Genomic DNA, 19,895 nt, shown 5'->3' on the forward strand with positions numbered 1-19,895 from the left:
TGCCTGATGACCCATTCTAGAAGACATGGATACAGGCAGTTCTTGATCTGTGAAAAGTGGAGGGAATATGTCCTGGTGATGTGCTGGAGAGATCCTTCTCTTTCTTACAATTACGAAGGACATTTTTCCTCAATGACATTGTATTATTCTGTGGAAGCTATTTCTGGAAGAGCTTCTGTCACATGAGGAATAAAGAGAGATGTGAAATGCATCTCATAGTATGGAATTTCGAGAGTTCAGAGAGACAGATGAGATTTGAGCTAGGATTTTAGATCCTTGCTGTATCAGCTTTTAAGAACTTATCTAGAACTCATTCAATTGCTTTTTGTTAAGCTTTTCTTTCCTGAAAGGCTTGGGGGAGGTGATGATCCAGCAGAGGGTGAGTGTGTGGAGTGAACGGGCTGTTTGGCCCCTCTGGTGTCATGATCTTGTGATGTTACATATTGCAGGGAAGTCATCTTGGAACTCGTTGCTCATGGCCTCAGTACCATTTCTGTTGCAGCTCAGTAGTGACTCACTCACTTCTAATGCTGTCTGTTTAATGCAGTCCTATCCAAGTTTTGCAAGAGAGCAGTTCATTTGAACAGAGAGAAAAATGTAACAGCTTGTTCTACTTATCAACTAGATAAGTGCTAGTCTCTGCTGTCTCTAGACGAAGTTCCAGTATGCACTGATCATGCAGGTAATAAAGGGTGACCCCCCCACCCTGAACCCTGAATGTGTGACCTTTCTGGTTGGAAGTGATGGACAATGGGGTCACTAAACACCATTTTCCTCCCAGGTCACTGTACTGGTGAGTTTAATGTCAAACTGACACAAGCTAAAGTCACCGGAGAGGAGGGAGCCTCAACTGAAAAAACACCTCTATAAGACTGGGCTATTGGCAAGCCTATAGTACATTTTCTTAATTAGTGACTGACTGGGAGGGTCCAGCCCATCATGAATGATGCTATCCCCGGGCTGTTTGTCCTGGGTTCTACAAGAAAGCAGGCTGAATAAAACACAAGGAGCAAACCAGGAAGCAGCACCCAGCCATGGCCTCTTCATCATTTCTTGCTCCCAGGTTCCTTCCCTGTTTGAATTCCTGTTCTGACTTCTTCAGTGATGAACAGAGATATGGAAGTATATACCACATAAGCCCTTTCCTCCCAAACTTGCTATTGATCAAGATGTTTTATTACAGAAATAGTAACCTTAACTAGGATTATGGCTCTAACTAAACATGTCAGATGACAGAGTCAGCACCCAGAATGAAATAACAATATCTTAACCTGGTTTGGTACATTAGGAAACATCAGCACCAGAGTAACCAGAAGAGGAAAACAGCACGTGAGACATGATACTACCAGTAAACTCGGGAGCCTCTAGCTACAAGATGGCATTTAGTGACCCAGCCCAGCAACCAAAAGAGCAGTACTGGATGGCAGAGGAACAGGGGCGGTCGATCTGGCTGTGCCGTGCTGGTTGTGTAATCCAGGGCAAAGCATCTCTCGTGGCTGCAGCTTGGTTTTCCCCTCTAGAAAGCAGGATTGGTGTTTTACGTAAGTACAGCTTCCTGTGCCCCAGGCATGAGGCAAGGGTTTGCTGGTATTCTCATCTGCGTCCTGCAAGTATTGGGCTGGGACAACCTCTCAAAGAAAAAGAAGAAAGTCACTGTAGCCATTGTCTTCCCCACTCCAAAACCAGTATGGAAGCTCCTTTTTCTTTCTTATGGGAGAAACCCCACTGCAAGAACTGACCGTGTTTAGACAGGAGAAAAGGCCATTTAGGAAAGACTTGATGCTTTTCTTTAGAGTTTTTGGAGATATTTCAGGAGCTCGTACAAACAAAATGGTTGTAAAATCTGAAATTACATAGGAAATCTGTACCCTTGCCCTGAAGTCAAGAGGAGCTATAGGAAAGAATGAACCAGACCCAAAGGAACTAGAGATGGAAATCAGGTGAGTTCTCTGCCTGACGTTTCCAGAGTGGGACTCATTTGTAAACACTGCATCTAAAATAGTCTGGGTGAAGGTGCAGGTAGGTGCTGTGCCACTTTTTTCTAAAAACGTCCCTCTAGCCTGGCGTAGGAGCGTGGTTTATTCCAGGCATAGGCAGGAATTGATAATTTAGCCTCATCTTCTAATTAAGAAAAAAAGCTCATGACAGAAATTTGATTATGAAACTGCAAAACCCTAAGTTTACAGCACGTATAAAACCCATTGAACATGGAGAAGTTGACCTAGTGCCTACATAGAGCCTTTGCCCCTATGTTATAGCATCTATCCAAAGTAAATGTAAAAACCAACTCAGCCACAAACCTTGATGCACAAGGTTTCACTGCCTGCACCATATGCTAGGGCAATGGTGGTACAAAGCTTGTGGTTAGTCAATGTCTGCTTTGACTTAAGGTTCATTCCACAAGGTGGAACCTGTTACTGCTTTGGTGACCAAGGACTGAGATTAGATGTCGCAAGAACCTAGGGTAAAGCCAAATACTACTGTTCTAAAAAAAAATATAGTGACTCCTAACAACAGGCTGCTCTATTCATAGACCAGTGCCTTGCTCAACCATCATCACAGAAGCTTCTCCTTGGCAGATGGGAACAGACACAGAGATCCACAGCCAGGCATGAAGGCAGTGAGAGACCTCAGAACATTCAGCTCTAAATGGAATGTCCCCATCAAATCCCTCCCTTCAAGGCATAGGGAAGGCTGTGGGAGATGAGGTGGAGAGAGTGTAAGAGCTGGAGGAGGTGGAGAATACCACCACCAAACCAAGGCCCTCTGAACCATCATGAACAAAGCTCATATGAACTCAGACTGAGGCAGCAAGCACAGGGCCTGCCTTGGCCTGTGCCAGGCCCTCTATATATTTTATCACCACCCCACAAGGCTGTGGAAATCAAATAACTTTATTCTCATTATTTATTGAAGTATTTTTAGACTGCCAAAGAATAATCAGATATATCATATTTTAAAAAGAATAATTCATGTGTCAAAATGGAAAGTATATAGCCAGAGTCAATTGCTATTCTAGGTAAGGATTATAGTTGAATTACCATTTTTCATTGTGTGCACTGAGAAGTAAACAGCTGAGTTGCCTTTCTTCCTCTTAGGAATGAAGGAATGGACTTCAAGTTTATAATATGAAGAACAGAAAGTATGACAAAAGTCATCTCAGAGCATATGGTCTGAGCTTTTCAGAACAGGCTGTCAATCTTTGTCAAGTGTGAGGCTCCAGAACTTATGCTGAAGGTAGAGATACCTGACAGATAGCATAGGACAGCTTGCTACTGGGCTAACCTTAGAGAGCCAAAGAAAAGAATGTCTAACATAAAACAATTCTGAGCATTTTGAAGCTGAGTATACAGAAATATTTAACTATCTAGAGATCTAGATCTGCTTCTGGGAAATCAGGAGAAGGAACATATACTTGTTTTTTCCATAGAGAAAAAAAGTTATCTCCTGATGTAGGTCAGAGCGTGAGGCCCATGTCAGCAGGGCGTGGCCCTGCTGTGTGGCATAAGCTTCTGCAGTGTAGCTCCCTTGCTGATTTGCCCTGCTTGGTGAGAGAGAACAGAGAGCTGGTTCTCTGGTACATTAGAGCTGTTCGCTATGTGTGATGGAGGAGGGTCTTCCATCAATCTGTTGATTTCATTGGTTAATTAATAAAGAAAATTGCTTGGCCTGATAGGTTAGAACATAAATGGGTGGAGTAGACAGAACAGAATGTTGGGAAGAAGGGAAGTGAGTCAGATGCAATGAAGCTCCGACCCAAGATGGATGTAGGCTAGAATCTTCCCGGTAAGCCACCCCTTGTGGTGTTACACACATTACTAAATATGGGTTAATCAAAACATGAGAGTTAGCCAGTAAGAGGCTGAAGCTAATGGGCCAAGCAGTGTTTAAAAGAATACAGTTTCAGTGTAATTATTTTGGGTGTAAAACTAGCTGGGTGGTGGGATGCAGCCCCACCGCTCCGTCAACACTATGTGAACAGATTGGAACACTGTTTCCTTGCGTACACGGTAGTAGGAAGGATAGCGTGTATTCTTTGAAGGGCACAGGAGGAGCGTGAAGTTCTATGCCATGATATCCAACAAGGAGGGCCAGAGTTCTTATCCTCCATCTAGCTAACCCCAGAGGTAGGCAGGAGCCAGTGCACAACAGAGATACGTCTTACAGATCAGACAGGAAAGGCCCCTATACCATTTCTTTGTGGTAATTAGGATGCTTAATCTTCATTGGAGGTTTGGCTGGATTCAGAATGACCTGGGAGGTGCACAGCATTTCTAGGTATGCCCACGAGATGAGAGTGTTTCCAGAGAGGATCAACTGAGAGGGGTACAACCCATCCTGAAGTGGGGTACACTAACCCATGGGCTGGAGGCCGAGACAGAATGAAAGAGGGGAGAAGGGAGCGTGCTCAACCTCTGCTTCCTAGCCCCATCATGGTGTAAGCTGCTCTGCTCCACCATGATTTCATCTCATTGAATGGATTGTCTGAAACCATGAGGGAGATGAAACCCACCCCCAAGCTATCTAAGAAACATAACTAATACATTTAACTCCAGCCAGCTTGGAGTTAAATGGCTAAAGGCACAGGGTTGAATCTATTTAATCACTAAAACTGAAGATTTAATTGGCAAGGGTTCATCAACAGGGCTTCCTAGAACTTGGAAGATATGAAGCCCGGCTTCAGTGGTTTGGAAGGGTTGAAAGCCACACTGCCTTTTCTCTTGCTTCTGGCCCTCAGCAAACAGTATAGAAAGACATGGAGGACGGGAACTGGAATTCAATATACTCTGCTTTGGGGATGGAGAGATGGCTCAGCAGTTAGAGAGCTAGGTACTGCTCTTGCAGAGGACTAGAGTTCGGTCCCCATCCATACTGGGTGGCTCCCAGCTGCCTGTAACTCCAGGACCACACGAAGGCCTCTAGCCTACATGGGGACCTGCACATACCCACATGCAGATATACACATAGCTATAAATAAATCTTTAAAATAAAAGGTATAAATTCTGCTTTATCTTTGAGGTTTCCATGCATTCCAGAGACAAAGAAGATTTTGGACAGCTCAGCTCAACTCGACTGTCCCCTCATTCTTTGAAGTGTCTCCAGAAAATGGAACATGTGGACAAAAAGCACTTGTGGGTGTCATTCATTCAACTGAGGATCATCAATGCAAACCCTGGGAAGAGTGCAAACACATACGTGCTCTGACGTGAAGGCGATGAGCCTGGGCACGGCAGCCATTCCTTTCTCCTTGACTTCCGGGAACATCTTATAGCGGGCGATAAGCATGGCGTACATGTTGGAGATGGCGCCACCTGAAGGGCACAGAAACAGTTACTCATTCTAATCTCTATCGACACTTTCTTTATCTCACAGACCCACAACAGTTTTTTTCTCTGTGTGGGTCACAGCCCCGGATGGGGTCGTAGGACTGAATGAGGTGGGGAGGTGGGGTCAAAAAAACTGCCAACAGTGAAACGTCTCACAGTATACAACGACCACACACTATTTCAGAATCAAACATATAATGAGTCTGAGATGTTTGGGGCAGTGCTTGGCCACGTTACATTATGCAAGGTGACTGTACGTTGATTCTAAACACATAAAATTTTCACCTGATCTTTTGCATCATGCTACATAATACCAATGAACACTGATTGAAGTGGCTTGATTCAGATATAATATTATTGTATGTTATAAATAGCAGTGTTTTTACTGTACATGAAACAATTTTTGCTCTTACAGAAATGTAATAGCTTAGTTATGGAAAACAAGCTTAATATTTCTCTATCATTGTTCTTAGCTGGTCCTTATCAATGTATCTGGATTGTATTGTGTTAGAATGTTTGAATTTTAAAGTTGTTATTTGAGTTGGTGATATGAGTATCATAAATAACAAATGAATGGATATTGATTTGGGACTCAGACATAATTTTCTACAATTTACGAAATGTCCCTAAGTACACTTCTGCCATTTAATATTGTGTATTGATGCAATGTGGCATAGGCTATCATAAAATAAAAATAAGGAGTAAGTCCAAAAATGGTGATGCCTATACCCAGTGCAGTATCACGTGTCTTGCCAAAGCTTAATTCTTTTTGTAAAATTAAACGTTATTATTATGCAAATGTGTTTGTTCTTAATGAGTGGAAAAATGTTATCTATAACAAAATTACTTTAAAATAATTATTTATGATTCATTATAAGTGAATACCTTTTTAAAAATATTTATTTATTTATTATGTATACAATATTCTGTCTGTGTGTATGCCTGCAGGCCAGAAGAGAACACCAGACTTCATTACAGATAGTTGTGAGTCACCATGTGGTTGCTGGGAATTGAACTCAGGACCTTTGGAAGAGCAGGCAATGCTCTTAACCGCTGAGCCATCTCTCCAGCCCAATATAAATGGATATCTTATTTTTGTGTTTATTTTACACATCTAGAAACCCAGGTAGATTAAAAGGGGATAATGAGTGGGGAAAGTTGATGAAACACTGACCTCTAACTTCCAGGGAAAATGCTTGTAGTTTTCCTTTGAACTGCATCCTCAGATTCAAGGTACAGCTAAGATGGTTCAGAAAAGCATATTTGCCCCAACCACAGTAAGAAAAGCACCTTAGATGCCAGGCATGATGGTGCATATGTTCAAGTCTAGCCTGGTCTCATAGTGAGTTCTAGAACAGCCAGAACTACAGAGAGACCCTCTCAAAAAGGATGGGGAGGGTTGGGGAGGGAGTGAGCAAGGCACCTTAAGGGGAAGTTTTAATTTATTTAGCTCTTGCTGGGGAGCTCTTTACAACATCTTATCACGTAGCTGGCTTTGAACTCATGGTCCTCCTGTCTCAGCCTCCCAAATTCTGGAATTTATGTATGTACCATTATGCTCATCTTGAAGAGACTTTTGAAAAGAGATGTTTTCCTTTCTTTTCTCTCTAGTTTATAAGCATAACCAGTTGGCATTAGGCCTATAAAATCCTGGTACTATGATAGTGGCATATGGTTATTTCTTTTCTTTTTACAGCAATGCCTAATGCTTGAATTAAGATAAACAAACCACGGTTAATGCTGCAGGCTGCTAATGACTCTACAGAATGTATGATAAATATCCACACTCATCTCATGATTCTCGGTCCAGTCCTTTAAACGGGTCTTTTCTTTCAAAGATATCTCTGAGATACAATTACACTCATTAATACAATGATGTTTGATGGTGTCAGCTCCATATGGAATTGCATTTCCTATATTTCCCCAAGACTGTCAAGGATTTTATATGAAAAGGTTTTACCCTACTCTGTAAATAACATCTCACCTGACCAGCAATGAAACTTTCTGCAGGACTATAGAGAAGCTTAGAAATTTTGCTATCCAGGATATATGAATGCACACGAATATGTTGGCAAAGAAAACGGGAGACCAGAAGGCAGAGTAAAAGTATATCCCTCTGCTCACTCCAAGGAAGAAATAGTCCAAAGGACTATTTCTGGATGGTTTGATTGGTCTTTTCTTGTAGTGGCTGAGGAGCAAGCAGGCTCTGCCAAGTTGAAGAGCCCATACAAGGCTGTGACCTTTGCATTATGAGCTCTGGGCTCTAATACAGACAGGCCACTTGGTACGAAGTCACCACCAACCAGACCCTGGTGTTCCTATAGTCAGAATGCAGGCAGTTACTACTACCTTGTTGAACCCTAGAGGTTCAAGACAACAAGTATGTTCAGTTCTGATGCCCAGTTGAAAGACAGACACTGTGTGATTGTGGACTCAAAGCAAAGCTTTAGAGATGTTTCAAGCTTATGATTTCTCAGTCTTAGCACTAACAGACATTTTGAGCTACAGAATTCCTTAAAGGTGAGTTGTCTTAGGCTATGTAAGGTGGTTAGCCCCATCCATGGTTTTCAGTTGCAAGCAGCATTTTCTTTCAAACCACAACAACTCAAAAGATCTTTAGACATTCCCAATGGTTCTTTAGGGAGGGTAGCTTTGGTTCTCTAGTTGAGAGCTACAACTCTTGTTACATTCCCAGGCTGAGGGTGAGGGAGAGGAGAAAAGAAAGGAGGATGTACACAAAGAAAGCACTCTTCAAGTGTAAACTAGAGGCTTCCAGCCCTGACCGCCTGCAACCTTGAGGATGATGAAGAGACTTGTGCACATGAGGATGAGGATGGATGTTCGAATGACAATGCCAGGAAAAGATCTGTGGCTAAGCCAGGCCTTATTCTCCCTTAGTCCTTATTCTTTATGACCTGCCAAAGACTAGAGCGTGCTTTGATTTTCAGGTGTAGATAATATCACATATACAGAATTCTGCTGTGGGACATAGTCTTTCACCCTGTAAAGATTTGTCACTTTTATTGGTTTAATAAACTGCTGATTGGCCAGTAGCCAGGCAGGAAGTATAAGCAGGGCGATCAGAACAGGAGAATTCTAGGATGAGGAAAGCCCAGTCTGTAATCATCACCCAGACACAGAGGAAGCAAGAAGAGAATGCCTCACTGATAAAATAGGTAGCAAGCCACATGGCTAACACAGGCAAGAATTATGGGTTAATGTAAGATATAAGAGTTAATAAGGGGGCTGGAGAGATGGCTCAGAGGTTAAGAGCATTGTCTGCTCTTCCAAAGGTCCTGAGTTCAATTCCCAGCAACCACATGGTGGCTCACAACCATCTGTAGTTGTTGTTGCAGGCATACATGCAGACAGAATATTGTATACACAATAAATAAATAAATATTTTTTAAAAAAGAGTTAATAAGGAGCCTGATTGACTAGGCCAATCAGTTTATAGTTAATATAAACCTCTGCATGTTTCTTTGAGACTGAATGGCTGCAGGACCAGGAAGGACAGAAACCTCTCTCAACAGAATTTTAGGAGTCATAGTGGAATTTCCAGGAAGTACCAAGTCTCTGAGTGCTAGTGGTGGAGATGAACACTACTATCAATCAAAACAAGTTGAGCATTTTGTCCAAGTCAAAGACCCAACTCTTAAGATTTAGTACTAGGAACACAGGCACAACCTAGGTGCCAGTAATTCTACTTTCCCTGCTCCCACCCCTTGGATCATTTGACTTGTTAGCCCAGGAGCAAGGCTAGATGCTATCTAATAAAACATCTTCCAGAAAATAAGGATGCTATGAGCCATCACTCTTCTTTTAGGAAGTTGAGGAGAAACAGGTCCCCATTGTTTTCTCATGCTGTCCCCTCTGACTTGGAATATTTATATTACAATATAACATTACATCTCTGGCTTTCTCACTAAGCTGAAACATATGAATCTTCAGGCTCAAAGGAAGAATCTCCACAGTTTCCACCTGATAATTTGCTACCACCCATCAGACCATATAGAACCTAACAAAACCATCAACGAGGAGTCTTTCTTGGGGTGTATGTTTTCTGGAGTATTCAGGTTCCAAGATAATTAGGCATGTCTCCTATTTAGACTAGTCAAAATTTCATAGTCAACATCCTACTTCTATGAACCATTAAAATAGAAACCATGTTGTTCTTGGCATATCTCAGGACAGCTTAGCTCCACAATCAACCTTATAAGAGAATGAGTAAGGTGGAAATGATGTTGACATCATAACCCTGCTAACCCTACCTAGTCCTCCATAAACATGTGTCTTAAGCATAACTTCAGACAATAAAAACCAAGTTACAAACTTAGCATCAAAGGAGAGTAAGCACTAAATTGCCTAGAAAATGAAAGAATCCATCACGACTAGTGTTCAATAACTTGTTTTTTTTAAAAGACTAATTTTCTCTTCCATTTAACTGACACCTTTCCCTTTAGCATTAGAGAAAAGAGGATATGTACTTAAAAACATGAAATAATGGTTGAGAGGTGGTTAGACAGACATATGCAGTTTTGAGACTGCTGTTGTTGGGTCTTTGTTTCATCTTCACAGGTTTTCTTTCTTTTCTCGCTTCTCACCTGCCTCTGCAGGTTTGCTTAAGAGGGATCAGAATCTGGCCATGCTGCTGCTGGCACAGGCAGATGGCCCTCCTGTCTGTCCCACCCATCAGAGCGCACTGAAGACTGGCTTCCTCTTACTGATTAGGCTCTGCTCTGACACCAGACTTCTCTTGCATGGGTCAGCGACTTTTCCATCGCCCTCCTAGCTTCTCTTTTATCAGTGAATCAAGTCAAGGTCACAGTCGTGAGCTGAGGACACAGCGTTTGTCTCAGGTTGTTTCTATGGACTGGGAGAGGTATAAATGATGGAACCTAGGGTGCGGTGGCTGGTATAAAAAGCAAAATGGAAAACACTGGGTGACATAAAAAAAGGGAAGGAAGGAAAAATATCTCAAGGAAATCCCTACTCTCTTTCAGCTCTAAGGAATCATCATCTCCCATGCACTGTTTGTCCTCCTTGAAATTAGAAATTAGCCTAAATCTACTTCCCTGCTTGTTATTCCAGAGACTGGAGAAGGGAATGCGCTCAAGCGAGGAAACACGCCTCAGCACACACCATCACCCACTGAGTGCTGTAGTAAATGCCTCTTACATTTCACTCATTCTGGGAAATGCAGCAAGTGTGAATTTCCTTATTAGCAATCGTTATTCCTTTGTCCAGCACTATACATACATCTTATATATGGGTAGAAGTGTTGGGTGACTATCATGTCTGATTATACCGTTAAGCACAAACAACTGGCGTTAGTAAGCTTGAAGGTGTGTTCAATGGATTCAGCCGCACTTGTTATTTTGATAAGCACACAGCCTAGGTATTCTAATCATAAACACAAAATAGATGTTTGCTTTTCTTAAGTTTATAACATGGCATGTCAGAAGAATAAAACAGAGAAAATTTGAAATATATATACCGGGAGAAAATATTCCATCTCCAGAGCCCCCTGGCCAGCCAATGATCTCTCTCATTTTCTTTAGTGTGACATATTCTAACAGCACAAATACAGGAGCAATCTCATAGGTGAACCTGAAATGTATAAATGACAATATTTTATGCATGTAGCTCAAATAAGTTATTTACCATTATAATATCACAGAATATTTTCTGGTTTTTAAAACTTACATTCATAGATGCAAGGATTCTAACATTAAACATAAAATTATTTATAAAAGACTTTCCAAAACATTACTCATTTTTCTGTTTCCTTAAAGCCAAGATCTTCAATTACTGACATAATATACAGGGGTAGCTTACTGTACTGTTCAGTGTGACACTGAAAAAGGCAACAGTGGGCGCTGTTCTCTTTCACATGACTCATCATTTAAATCAGAATATTAAAAAGTCTCTTTTGTATTTTAGTATTTTGCATAGTTTGATAAAATCAAAGTCATATAAAGGTGTTTTTAAAATTAAGCTAGAATGAGAATACATGATGCAAAGAGATTTACACAAAAGCGATTTTTGTGTAATCAGCTACTTACATGTTAGTGTTTGCTGTTGACGTCAGCCAGTCTGCTGCCAACCCAACCATATCCAATCCAGTAGACAGCTGATTAAAATATCGGGGATGCCCTGAATAAAATGGAATTAGATTGCCACCAGTGAAAATAAATGTCTCCCAAACACATTTTTTTTAAATAACTAAAGGATCTTGAAAGATACTTCAGTTGCAAGAGATGCATATTCAGAAATATAATATGCAAGTGTGCCTGTGAGCACAAAGACATGTGACCATGTGCACACATGTGCACTCACACTCATGCAACCCTTCCTCTAACCAGAGGCTACTTTGAGTTTAGTAGTTCCCAAGATGCTCTCTAAAGATCTTCTCTCAAATGGGCCCTTTAAAAATCATATGTACTTTGCAATGTGGGATTAGATTACTTCCTACTATACTTTCAATACAATTGCAAACTAAAATTTTATGGTATCCCAAATCGTTACTCCCATTTGCACTGATACTGCTAACAGTCCTTTTGTTGAGCTGTTCTGAGAATCAGTCACACCATGACATCCTTCAGGCATGCCAGCATTCATAATAATATCAGTGACAAATGACTGATGATTACAGAGACAGGACCAAAATGAGAAACTAGGACACTCTGCCGAGTGATTTGCCCTGGATTCAAAGGTGATGAGTGTCTAGAGATGGCATAGACAAAGCTAATTCTTGACAGTTTTCCCTATCTGAATTGTGATTATGAACAACAAAGCCCCTTCTTAGTTGAGATTTAGAGCAGAACTAAACACAGATCTGTGAAAAAATATAATCAATGGCTAGACTCACCCATTAAAAGGATTATCTAATAAACTAGATTTCTTTAAAATTCTGCAAATGGGTTGCTCTCCACATACCCCCTGAGGCTGTTATTTAAAATGTGGCTATAAATATCTCATCAGGAGTCTGTTTTCTCATCTTGTCCCATAGAAGGCTATCAATAAATCCATGTTTTGTTTAGCAACAGCAATTTGGAAAGAAGCAAAATTCTGGAGGTAGCATCTGAATTTCAAAAAGGTACCTGTCACTTGCTGGACATCTGTCTGGTGCCTGTGATGTGAGTCTCATGTCCCAAGTGTGGGCAAAACAAGATAAAGGACATGAAAAAAGCACGTTGCTTATCTCAGGGACTAGAAGGCTCTCTTATCAGCTCTGGGCATGTGGCTAGAGAGTTCGACAATGGGAACAGATAGCACTGGGAAGGAGCACATTTTAGAGGGACTGGAATTTTGCGACTCTAGTTAATTCTTGACATTACCTCCTTTATGACCTCAGATCATGCCTCCACCCCCTTTTCTCTCTTCTGCAGGACCCTTTGACTCTGACCTCATCAGTTTACTCATTCAGAAAAGGTATAAAGTCCCTCAGCTGCAGCAGATGCTGTTGCAAGATGCCATCCTTTTCTCTCTGCCTCATTGACTCCTCATTTCATTGTAGCCCGAAGCTGACATCACAGCCCACTTCTCCCTCCAGAGGGCCCTCCACTCTGCTGTCATGAAATCATTTTTGAGTGAGGAAATCAATTTGGATTTATAGCTTATATACATTTCTAGATGACCCTACCTATTAGCACACAGGATTTAACTCTGGAAATTCTGGTATGGTAACCTCTGCACAGAACTGAGAGGATGTCTTAGGTGTGTGCAGGAGCTCTCGACACCAGAACTCCAGCCTACCCTGCTTGAACAGATACTCTCGGTGAACTAAACACAGTCTGATGCTTCTTACCAGGGTTCCTTCACTCAATACAGTTTCTGACCTTGGTCTGCAATTTCATCTGATTTTCTCCTGAACCACAGCTTTCATTTGCTGCTGATGATGTGAAAGCGCAGAGGGAGGTAGCTTAACAGTCAGAACAGCATGACCTTTGGGGTTCTGGCAGAAATGTCCCCCTAATTACATCTGTTCTGCTCCTGTGGCCCCTACATGCTGCCTGCAAGGGATTCCCACTGCATCCATCCAGGGTTGTCTGAGAGTGTGAGACGCTGCATCTGAATCTGATAGCAGCTCCAGCAGTGCTGGGCACCCTACCACCCCTGGCCTGGCCCGTGTGATGTGAGCACTCTGAGAGGACCATGCTCTGTTCCAAGCACAGATAGGCTCCTGCACAGATTAGCGAACGAGTCTCAAAGGATGATGTGCAAAAGCTGGCACCTGGCAAATGAAACCTGATGCTCACAGTCAGTTGGAGAGGAGCCAAAAATCCTCTAAAACTGCTTTTTGTAAGTTGACAACCCGCAGAAGGATGCTCCTTGGTTTCCTTTGTCTAGGGGCTCTCTTAAAGATTAAAGACTACATTAGCATTACCCTGTTTGGCCACCACAGCTAAAGAGAACAATTCTCGCGGACGCAGGAATTGTCTAGATTCCCACTGTTTACTGAAGCTTCTAGTTCTAGCGTCTCTTGACAAGTAATTTGAACAGGCACCTCACTTAAAAGTCTTTCTTACTGCCCTTCAATCCTTTCTAAAGTCGGAGGCCAAATGGAAATCGAGCTAAGGACTGTTATCAGAGACTAAGTGACATTTTATAAAATGATCTCTCAAGGATCATAAGAATACTGAATGGTAACAGGGAGGGTAACTGTTTTGATGGATTGTGTAGTTCCAGTTGACAAACAGAATATTAACAGCATAATAAGCCTTAAGTTTGACAGTTGAAGACGAAAACTGCCTGCTGATGATTTTTTGAAGTGCTATTTGGGGATGTATGGAGAGAAGACAAAATATGGCACGAATAATACTGAGATATTCATCTTAACCCATAGATTTTTATCTTCACTTTAAATAAAATGCACCACAGCAACATTTGACTTAGCAGTTTTACAAAAATATATAGCAAAAAAAAAATCTAAGCATTTCATTGATGTTTTCATTCCCCTCCCCTCGACAGCACTAGAGCACCGATACACAGACCTATTACTTCTATTGACTGTCAGATGCCATTATCTTAACTTTAAATTGAATTTCAAAGATGACCAGCTTTTGAGAATGAAGATGTAAAAAAAAGTACGTATTCTTTTTTTATTTATGAGCAACATAAACAATAATTAGCAATTTGGCATTAGTGAATTTAAATGTCAAATGTGGGGGATGGGCTATGCAGAAAAGAATTAAAACCATTCCTCAAGCTTGCACAGAAGGATGTGTGAAAAGTAAGTAGAAGCAGAGTATCAGTCATTTCATGCCTGGCACAACGTATCCTACTGGTTTTCCAGGACTAACTGACGTTATCTAACAAATCTCCAAAAATTATAATCCACAGAAATAAATCAGCAAGTTAAGCTCATTTCCCCTCATATCCATTTCCAAGTCTTCGAAAATGGACAATAATTACACAATAAATCAGTTTCCCAAGGCTTCTATGCAAACCTTTCTCCTCTGATGATATAAAGAATGTTTGGGGGGAAGAGGTTAAACTGCTTTTGAAGCAAATGTTCTTAAAATGTTTGTCATTTGTTATACTAACAAATCACCCAGAAAATGATAGCATAAAATATAGCATTTGCATGACTAATGATTCTTTAATATTTCACATTTATTAGTTACCAGTAAATCTTTTTAATTCTACGAATCACTGTAGATCCTTCAGCCTTCCCCCCTCCACCTCAGAAAGGTATTCACATTTATCACTTTTAATTTGTTTCATTGTGTATCAAAATGATTAGAAAGAATGTAGAGAAAAGCAGACCTCAGGCCCTGGGTGGAAGAAAGCTTGGGAGGCACTCAAACGGGTGTGGCATCGGGAACTACATCGTCATTTTATCCTGTTTCAAAGGATGCTGTGAGAATCAGATATTCTTATTCACGTGCACAGCCAATGCGAAGGAGACAAATCCTTATGTAATACCGCTGAACTGCTAGCTAGTCTATATTGTGGGGTGTGTGTGTGTGTGTGTGTGTGTGTGTGTGTGTTCGCATGCACTTCTTTCAAAACAGGAGAAAAACTGGAATTCAAACCTAAGGTTTAGTCACTTGAAGCAATGCCACAACATTCTCCCTCCAGCCTGAAGACTGTATAAATTGGTTACTTGGGACTCCCGATCAGTTCTGTGCCAAGAAAATTGCCAGCAGCACCCTGGGGCTCAGGCTTACAGGATGGCACCCTTAGTCTTTACAGCTCTCATTTTCTCCATTTTGGGTCACTTCTACCCTAGTGACAAATGGTTTCTGCAACCTCTGATTCATCTCCGTGCCACTCTTCAGATTTATACCCAACGACGGCTCTGACATTATCAACAAGGTGCTTTTGGATTACTCTAATAATGACTATGTTTAAACAAATGCAATTTTGCAATATTGAGAATAACACGACCCAGTAGAACAGGAACGATTTTATAGAAAAAAATGAAAATTGCAAAACAAAAAGCTTTATTATTGCTGGTTGCACAATACCTGTTTTAATTGCATATTTTAGAGTTGTTTGGCAATGCGTCAAAATCTCCTCCAAATTTTGTGGTTGGTCTGCTAATTCCCAATTATATTCTTGAAGGAGCTCGTTGGGGTAGTGGAAATCAATTACTTTAGTTGATCTATCGAAACTTTTCACCACATACTGAAGCAAAATGTTCATAACATCTTGCAGAAACGCCAGAGTGGGCCTCTCTCCATCACACGCTGGCAGCAGGTCTGAAGAATGGAATGGAAAGGATGCTTTAGATTTTACTACGCAAAAATCCAGGCAATTATGGATCAAACAATTTCTCTTTGAGTTGAATTTATTGGCACTGGAATCGCAGTGCTTGGGAGGGAGGCTGAGGCAAGGGGAATCTCTGGGAGTTGGAGATCAGATCTGGTTTAATGGGTAGAAGACCCCGTTTCAAACAAAAACCACATCATCTGGAAACACAAGCGGACAAAACCTCCTTCGGAAATTAAATTTTGCATTTTTATTCCTAACATAGTATCTTGTTTGGTTTATTTTTTTTTTCAAAAAAAAAATGGCTCGACTTGTCTGTTTCACAGGCGTTTGTCCTAAATGTCATGAGTAATCCTTTCAATTGACAAGACTCCGCGTTGGGAATGTTTGAGAAATGCCTTCGTGCAAACCAGGAAAAGTCAGTCTTGCCAAGTCATTATCTCTGACTTCTGAAGGCCAGATGTTGTCAAAGTTGGGGCGTGTGGGTGTGTGTGAGCGCACTTTCACGCTGTTTGGGAGACTGGGAATCATGCAATCGGAGGTAAAATTTAGCGCCCAGGGCTCACGTAAACAGAATCGTTCCTCAATGAAATCACGGTTACAAATTGCTCTGGATCCAATCAAACATCTAAAAAATGTCCCTGTGATTACGAACTATCTGGGAGGGCACTTGGAAATTTGCTCTACTTAGAGACTGGGGCAGCGCAGAGAAATCGGGCGCAAGCCTAGGCCACTACCATCCTCAATTCTCAAGGCTGCGCTGGCTCCAGGCGTTGTGGCCGTCTACTCCTGTTCGGAAACGCTAGGGCCGGGTTCTCGGTGCGCTCCCGCCCCTGGACCCAACGCGCTTCCAATTTCACGCAAGATTCTCAGAGGGCCCGCCCCCACCATCCACTGGGTGCCTGAGGGTCAGGCGTCGCTGGGGAGGAGCGCGGTCCTGGCCAGCAGGCACCTTTTTACCTGTTGCGTGCAGAAATGCGTAGTTGACATCCGTTTTGGGGCAGCTGCAGGGTTTTTGGTCGCAGGTGCAGGCGACTTTCCGAGTGGCGGCCCGCGGGGCCACGCTTCCGCCGCTCTCCGCTGGCTTCTCAGAGTCTCCATAGAGCAGAGCTAGACAAGGACACGGAGCGCGGGGCCCGGTTAGCCGGCGAGAGTCTGTCTCCTGCACCCCCGCCCATCCGCAGCAGAGGACTCGGCGGACGCTGGTTGCAGGCTCGGCGACTTTTCTCAGCCAGCCCTAGCCCCCGACCTTGCCCGCCCTTCTCCCCAGCGCGCCAAACACTCACCGCACAGCTTGTTTCCGATGCCGCCAGTGAACTTTTGAGCTACCTGGCACCAAGCTCTCGCTGCGATCGCCAGGCAGAGGGACAGCGAAGTGGAAAGAGAACAGACGGGCGAGTGAAATTTCGTTCCGAGTGAAAGAGGTCTTTAGTCAGGAGTCTGGGAATCCGGCTCCAACCTCGCGAGCGGCCGCAGGCGACTCTGTTCTCAGCAGGTGGGGTAGCCCGGGGGAACCTGAATCCAGAGCTAGACCTGGCTTCACCGAGTCCCGTGAAGAAAGCCACACCACCGCCCTTCGCACTTGTTCACCAGGTGCGCAGGTTTCCAGACCCTCACAGCTGCGCCAGAACCGTCTTTCCTAGACCCCGGGCTACCCATTTCGTCGCGCTTGCGTTCCAGACCCTAAATTACTCCCCATTTCGTCTTTCTTTGCTATATTCCTTCCCCTGTCCAGGGTCTAGAGGCCCAAAGCAAACCCACCCCCCCTAATCTACTCCCCCCCCCAGTCCTTGAAGTCCGTCGATTCCCTCAAACGCTGCGGTCTTTCAGGAGTCTATGCTTAGGGGAATGGGCTGAGACATCCTGGGCATCTTCCCGGGGGACAAAAGACTGCGGAAGTTTGGGGTTCTCATACAGTTAAGGATTTAACCCAGGTAGCAGGGCGAAGCGTCCGAATAAGTTTCCTGTTGCAGATGTCAAAGCTCTGATCATCTGCGCAGCCCTGCAAATCCCAAGCCGGCTATCCACAAAGCTCTCCCGCTGAAGGTCCCTATTGTCCTACCTGTACCCGGGTTCTCGGGATCCCCAGAGCCATCTTCAGATCCGAAGGACCAAAAGCCGGAGCCGGGAGAGGCCATGGGCTCTGCGATACTGGCGCCGGTCGCCTCTGAGTAGATGCGGGGGAGCTGGCTTCAGCTAGACCCTGTACGCGCGTGCGTCTGTGAGTGTGTGTGTGTGGCGGGAGGAGGGCAACGCTCGGGGACTGGCGCGTCCGCGAGACGAGGGTGGGTGTCACACAGGGACAGGAAACGTGCTGTCTGCGTGTGCCGGTGCTCGTGCGTACGTGTTCCAGTCAGAGCGTATGGTCGCGGCTGTGCTGTTCACAGAAGCTAAATAGAGAAGTCGCCAGGATCTTCGCAGATTGGAAAGTGGAAAGGGCCCAAGAGATTTTTAGGGAGAGGGAGCTCGGTGGGGAGATGAGGGAGTGACGGAGGGGAAATGGAGGAGCGGGATCGTGAGGTGCGAGGCTTTGCTTTGTAACGCGAGTCAGCTGCGGGGGAGTCGTGCTTGCGCAGGGCTGACCCAGCCACAGGCGCTCCCCGCTTCCCGCTTCCACTCGAACGCGCTGTCCAGGGTGCTACCGCAGCCAGCTGCACGCTGGCCCTGGTGACCGGGAGACCAGGGAGACCTTGGAGGGGCTGGAAGGGTGACCGAGACCGATTTTTACGTGTGCATCGATTGGTTCATTGTTTGAGGGCTGACTCTGACTGCGGACAAGCAAAAACAGTTCTTGTGCCCTCCTTCCTCCAAACTGGCGCCGAGGTCGCTGTGACCTCAAGAGCCCAGGCCACCTGGCCGCAATCAGGCACAGCTTCAGAGCGTGGGGAAGGTACCAAGGAGGGAGGGAGGTGGGCCGCCTACACACCGACGGACTCATTTTATCTCCTTTGCAGAGCCTAGCGTTTGCCTGCTGAGCTGAGCCAGCCTCGGGGCGCAGGGTTCCTGTGCAGTCATGCGCTGGGTCCCCGGACCCACTGTCCAGATTTTGACTGACGGCTGAAGAGAAAGACTGCTGATTGAAGCAATTAAAATCCACGCTGGAGTCTATCACTGAGGACCTCGGGCTGGGAAAAATTAAATAAATAAAACAGAAACTTCTTGAATAGGAACGGGGGAGAGCTGACACATCCCACAGGATTGATGGTTGATGGGGGAGGGGATCCGGTTACTAGGTGACCTTGGCCTATAGAGGCGTGAAACAGCCTACTGTTAGTGCGTGACACAAACACGCGGGTGCGTAGGAGGCGTGCAGGGGGGTTCCAAGTAAGCAAACCAGATTTTCTAAATATCAGAAGAAATGCATTTCCTCTTTTTAGGGGGACTCAAACCAATGACCTCTCCTTCCCAAAAGGAATCCTTAAGGTCGGAATGGGGATTACCTAAGAATATAAAATTGTCAACTTCCAGGTCCAGAGAGCAGTAGTTTTGCTTTTTCTAATAAAGAATGAAACGATCCTTTCTGTTTTCCTGTCCCTAAAGGTTCTTAAATAGGAGCTGCACCTTGAGGATTTGGGGCCCTTGGACTTAGCTCTGGTCTACACTGTAACTATGACTCCGGGCTTACGAGAGCTCAAGAAAGACTGGCTGGAAAGCACTGGTTTCAGCCATTCCCAACTGCCTTCCCTGGGCGCCCTGGGCTAGTGTTAGCCTTTTCTGCAGTCCCCAAAGCCCTATATTCCTTCTCCGCATTTTTAAAACAGGAACAAAGCTCTTTCCAGAGCAGGGACAGTGGAGCCTTCTGTCTTGGCGACCAGGGTGACTTGTTTTGTTAGGGATCCTGAGACCTGG

The 19,895-nt window shown here is 43.8% G+C and overlaps 1 protein-coding gene across 1 annotated transcript in view; it reads right to left on the bottom strand.

Moving 5' to 3' along the window:
• Positions 1-18,184, bottom strand: part of Gad2 (glutamate decarboxylase 2) — a 74,231-nt gene extending 56,047 nt beyond the window's left edge. The window contains exons 1-7 of the mRNA XM_038334499.1: positions 18,109-18,184; positions 17,333-17,392; positions 17,007-17,156; positions 15,803-16,036; positions 11,393-11,483; positions 10,825-10,937; positions 5,197-5,312 (exon numbers count right to left, since the gene is read on the bottom strand). Of these exons, the coding sequence (XP_038190427.1) occupies positions 5,197-5,312; positions 10,825-10,937; positions 11,393-11,483; positions 15,803-16,036; positions 17,007-17,156; positions 17,333-17,392; positions 18,109-18,184 (840 nt within the window). The remainder of the gene's footprint in view (positions 1-5,196; positions 5,313-10,824; positions 10,938-11,392; positions 11,484-15,802; positions 16,037-17,006; positions 17,157-17,332; positions 17,393-18,108) is intronic.
• Positions 18,185-19,895: the final 1,711 nt, after the last annotated feature.

Source organism: Arvicola amphibius, chromosome 6, assembly GCF_903992535.2.
Source record: "Arvicola amphibius chromosome 6, mArvAmp1.2, whole genome shotgun sequence".
Classification (NCBI taxonomy): Eukaryota; Metazoa; Chordata; class Mammalia; order Rodentia; family Cricetidae; genus Arvicola; species Arvicola amphibius.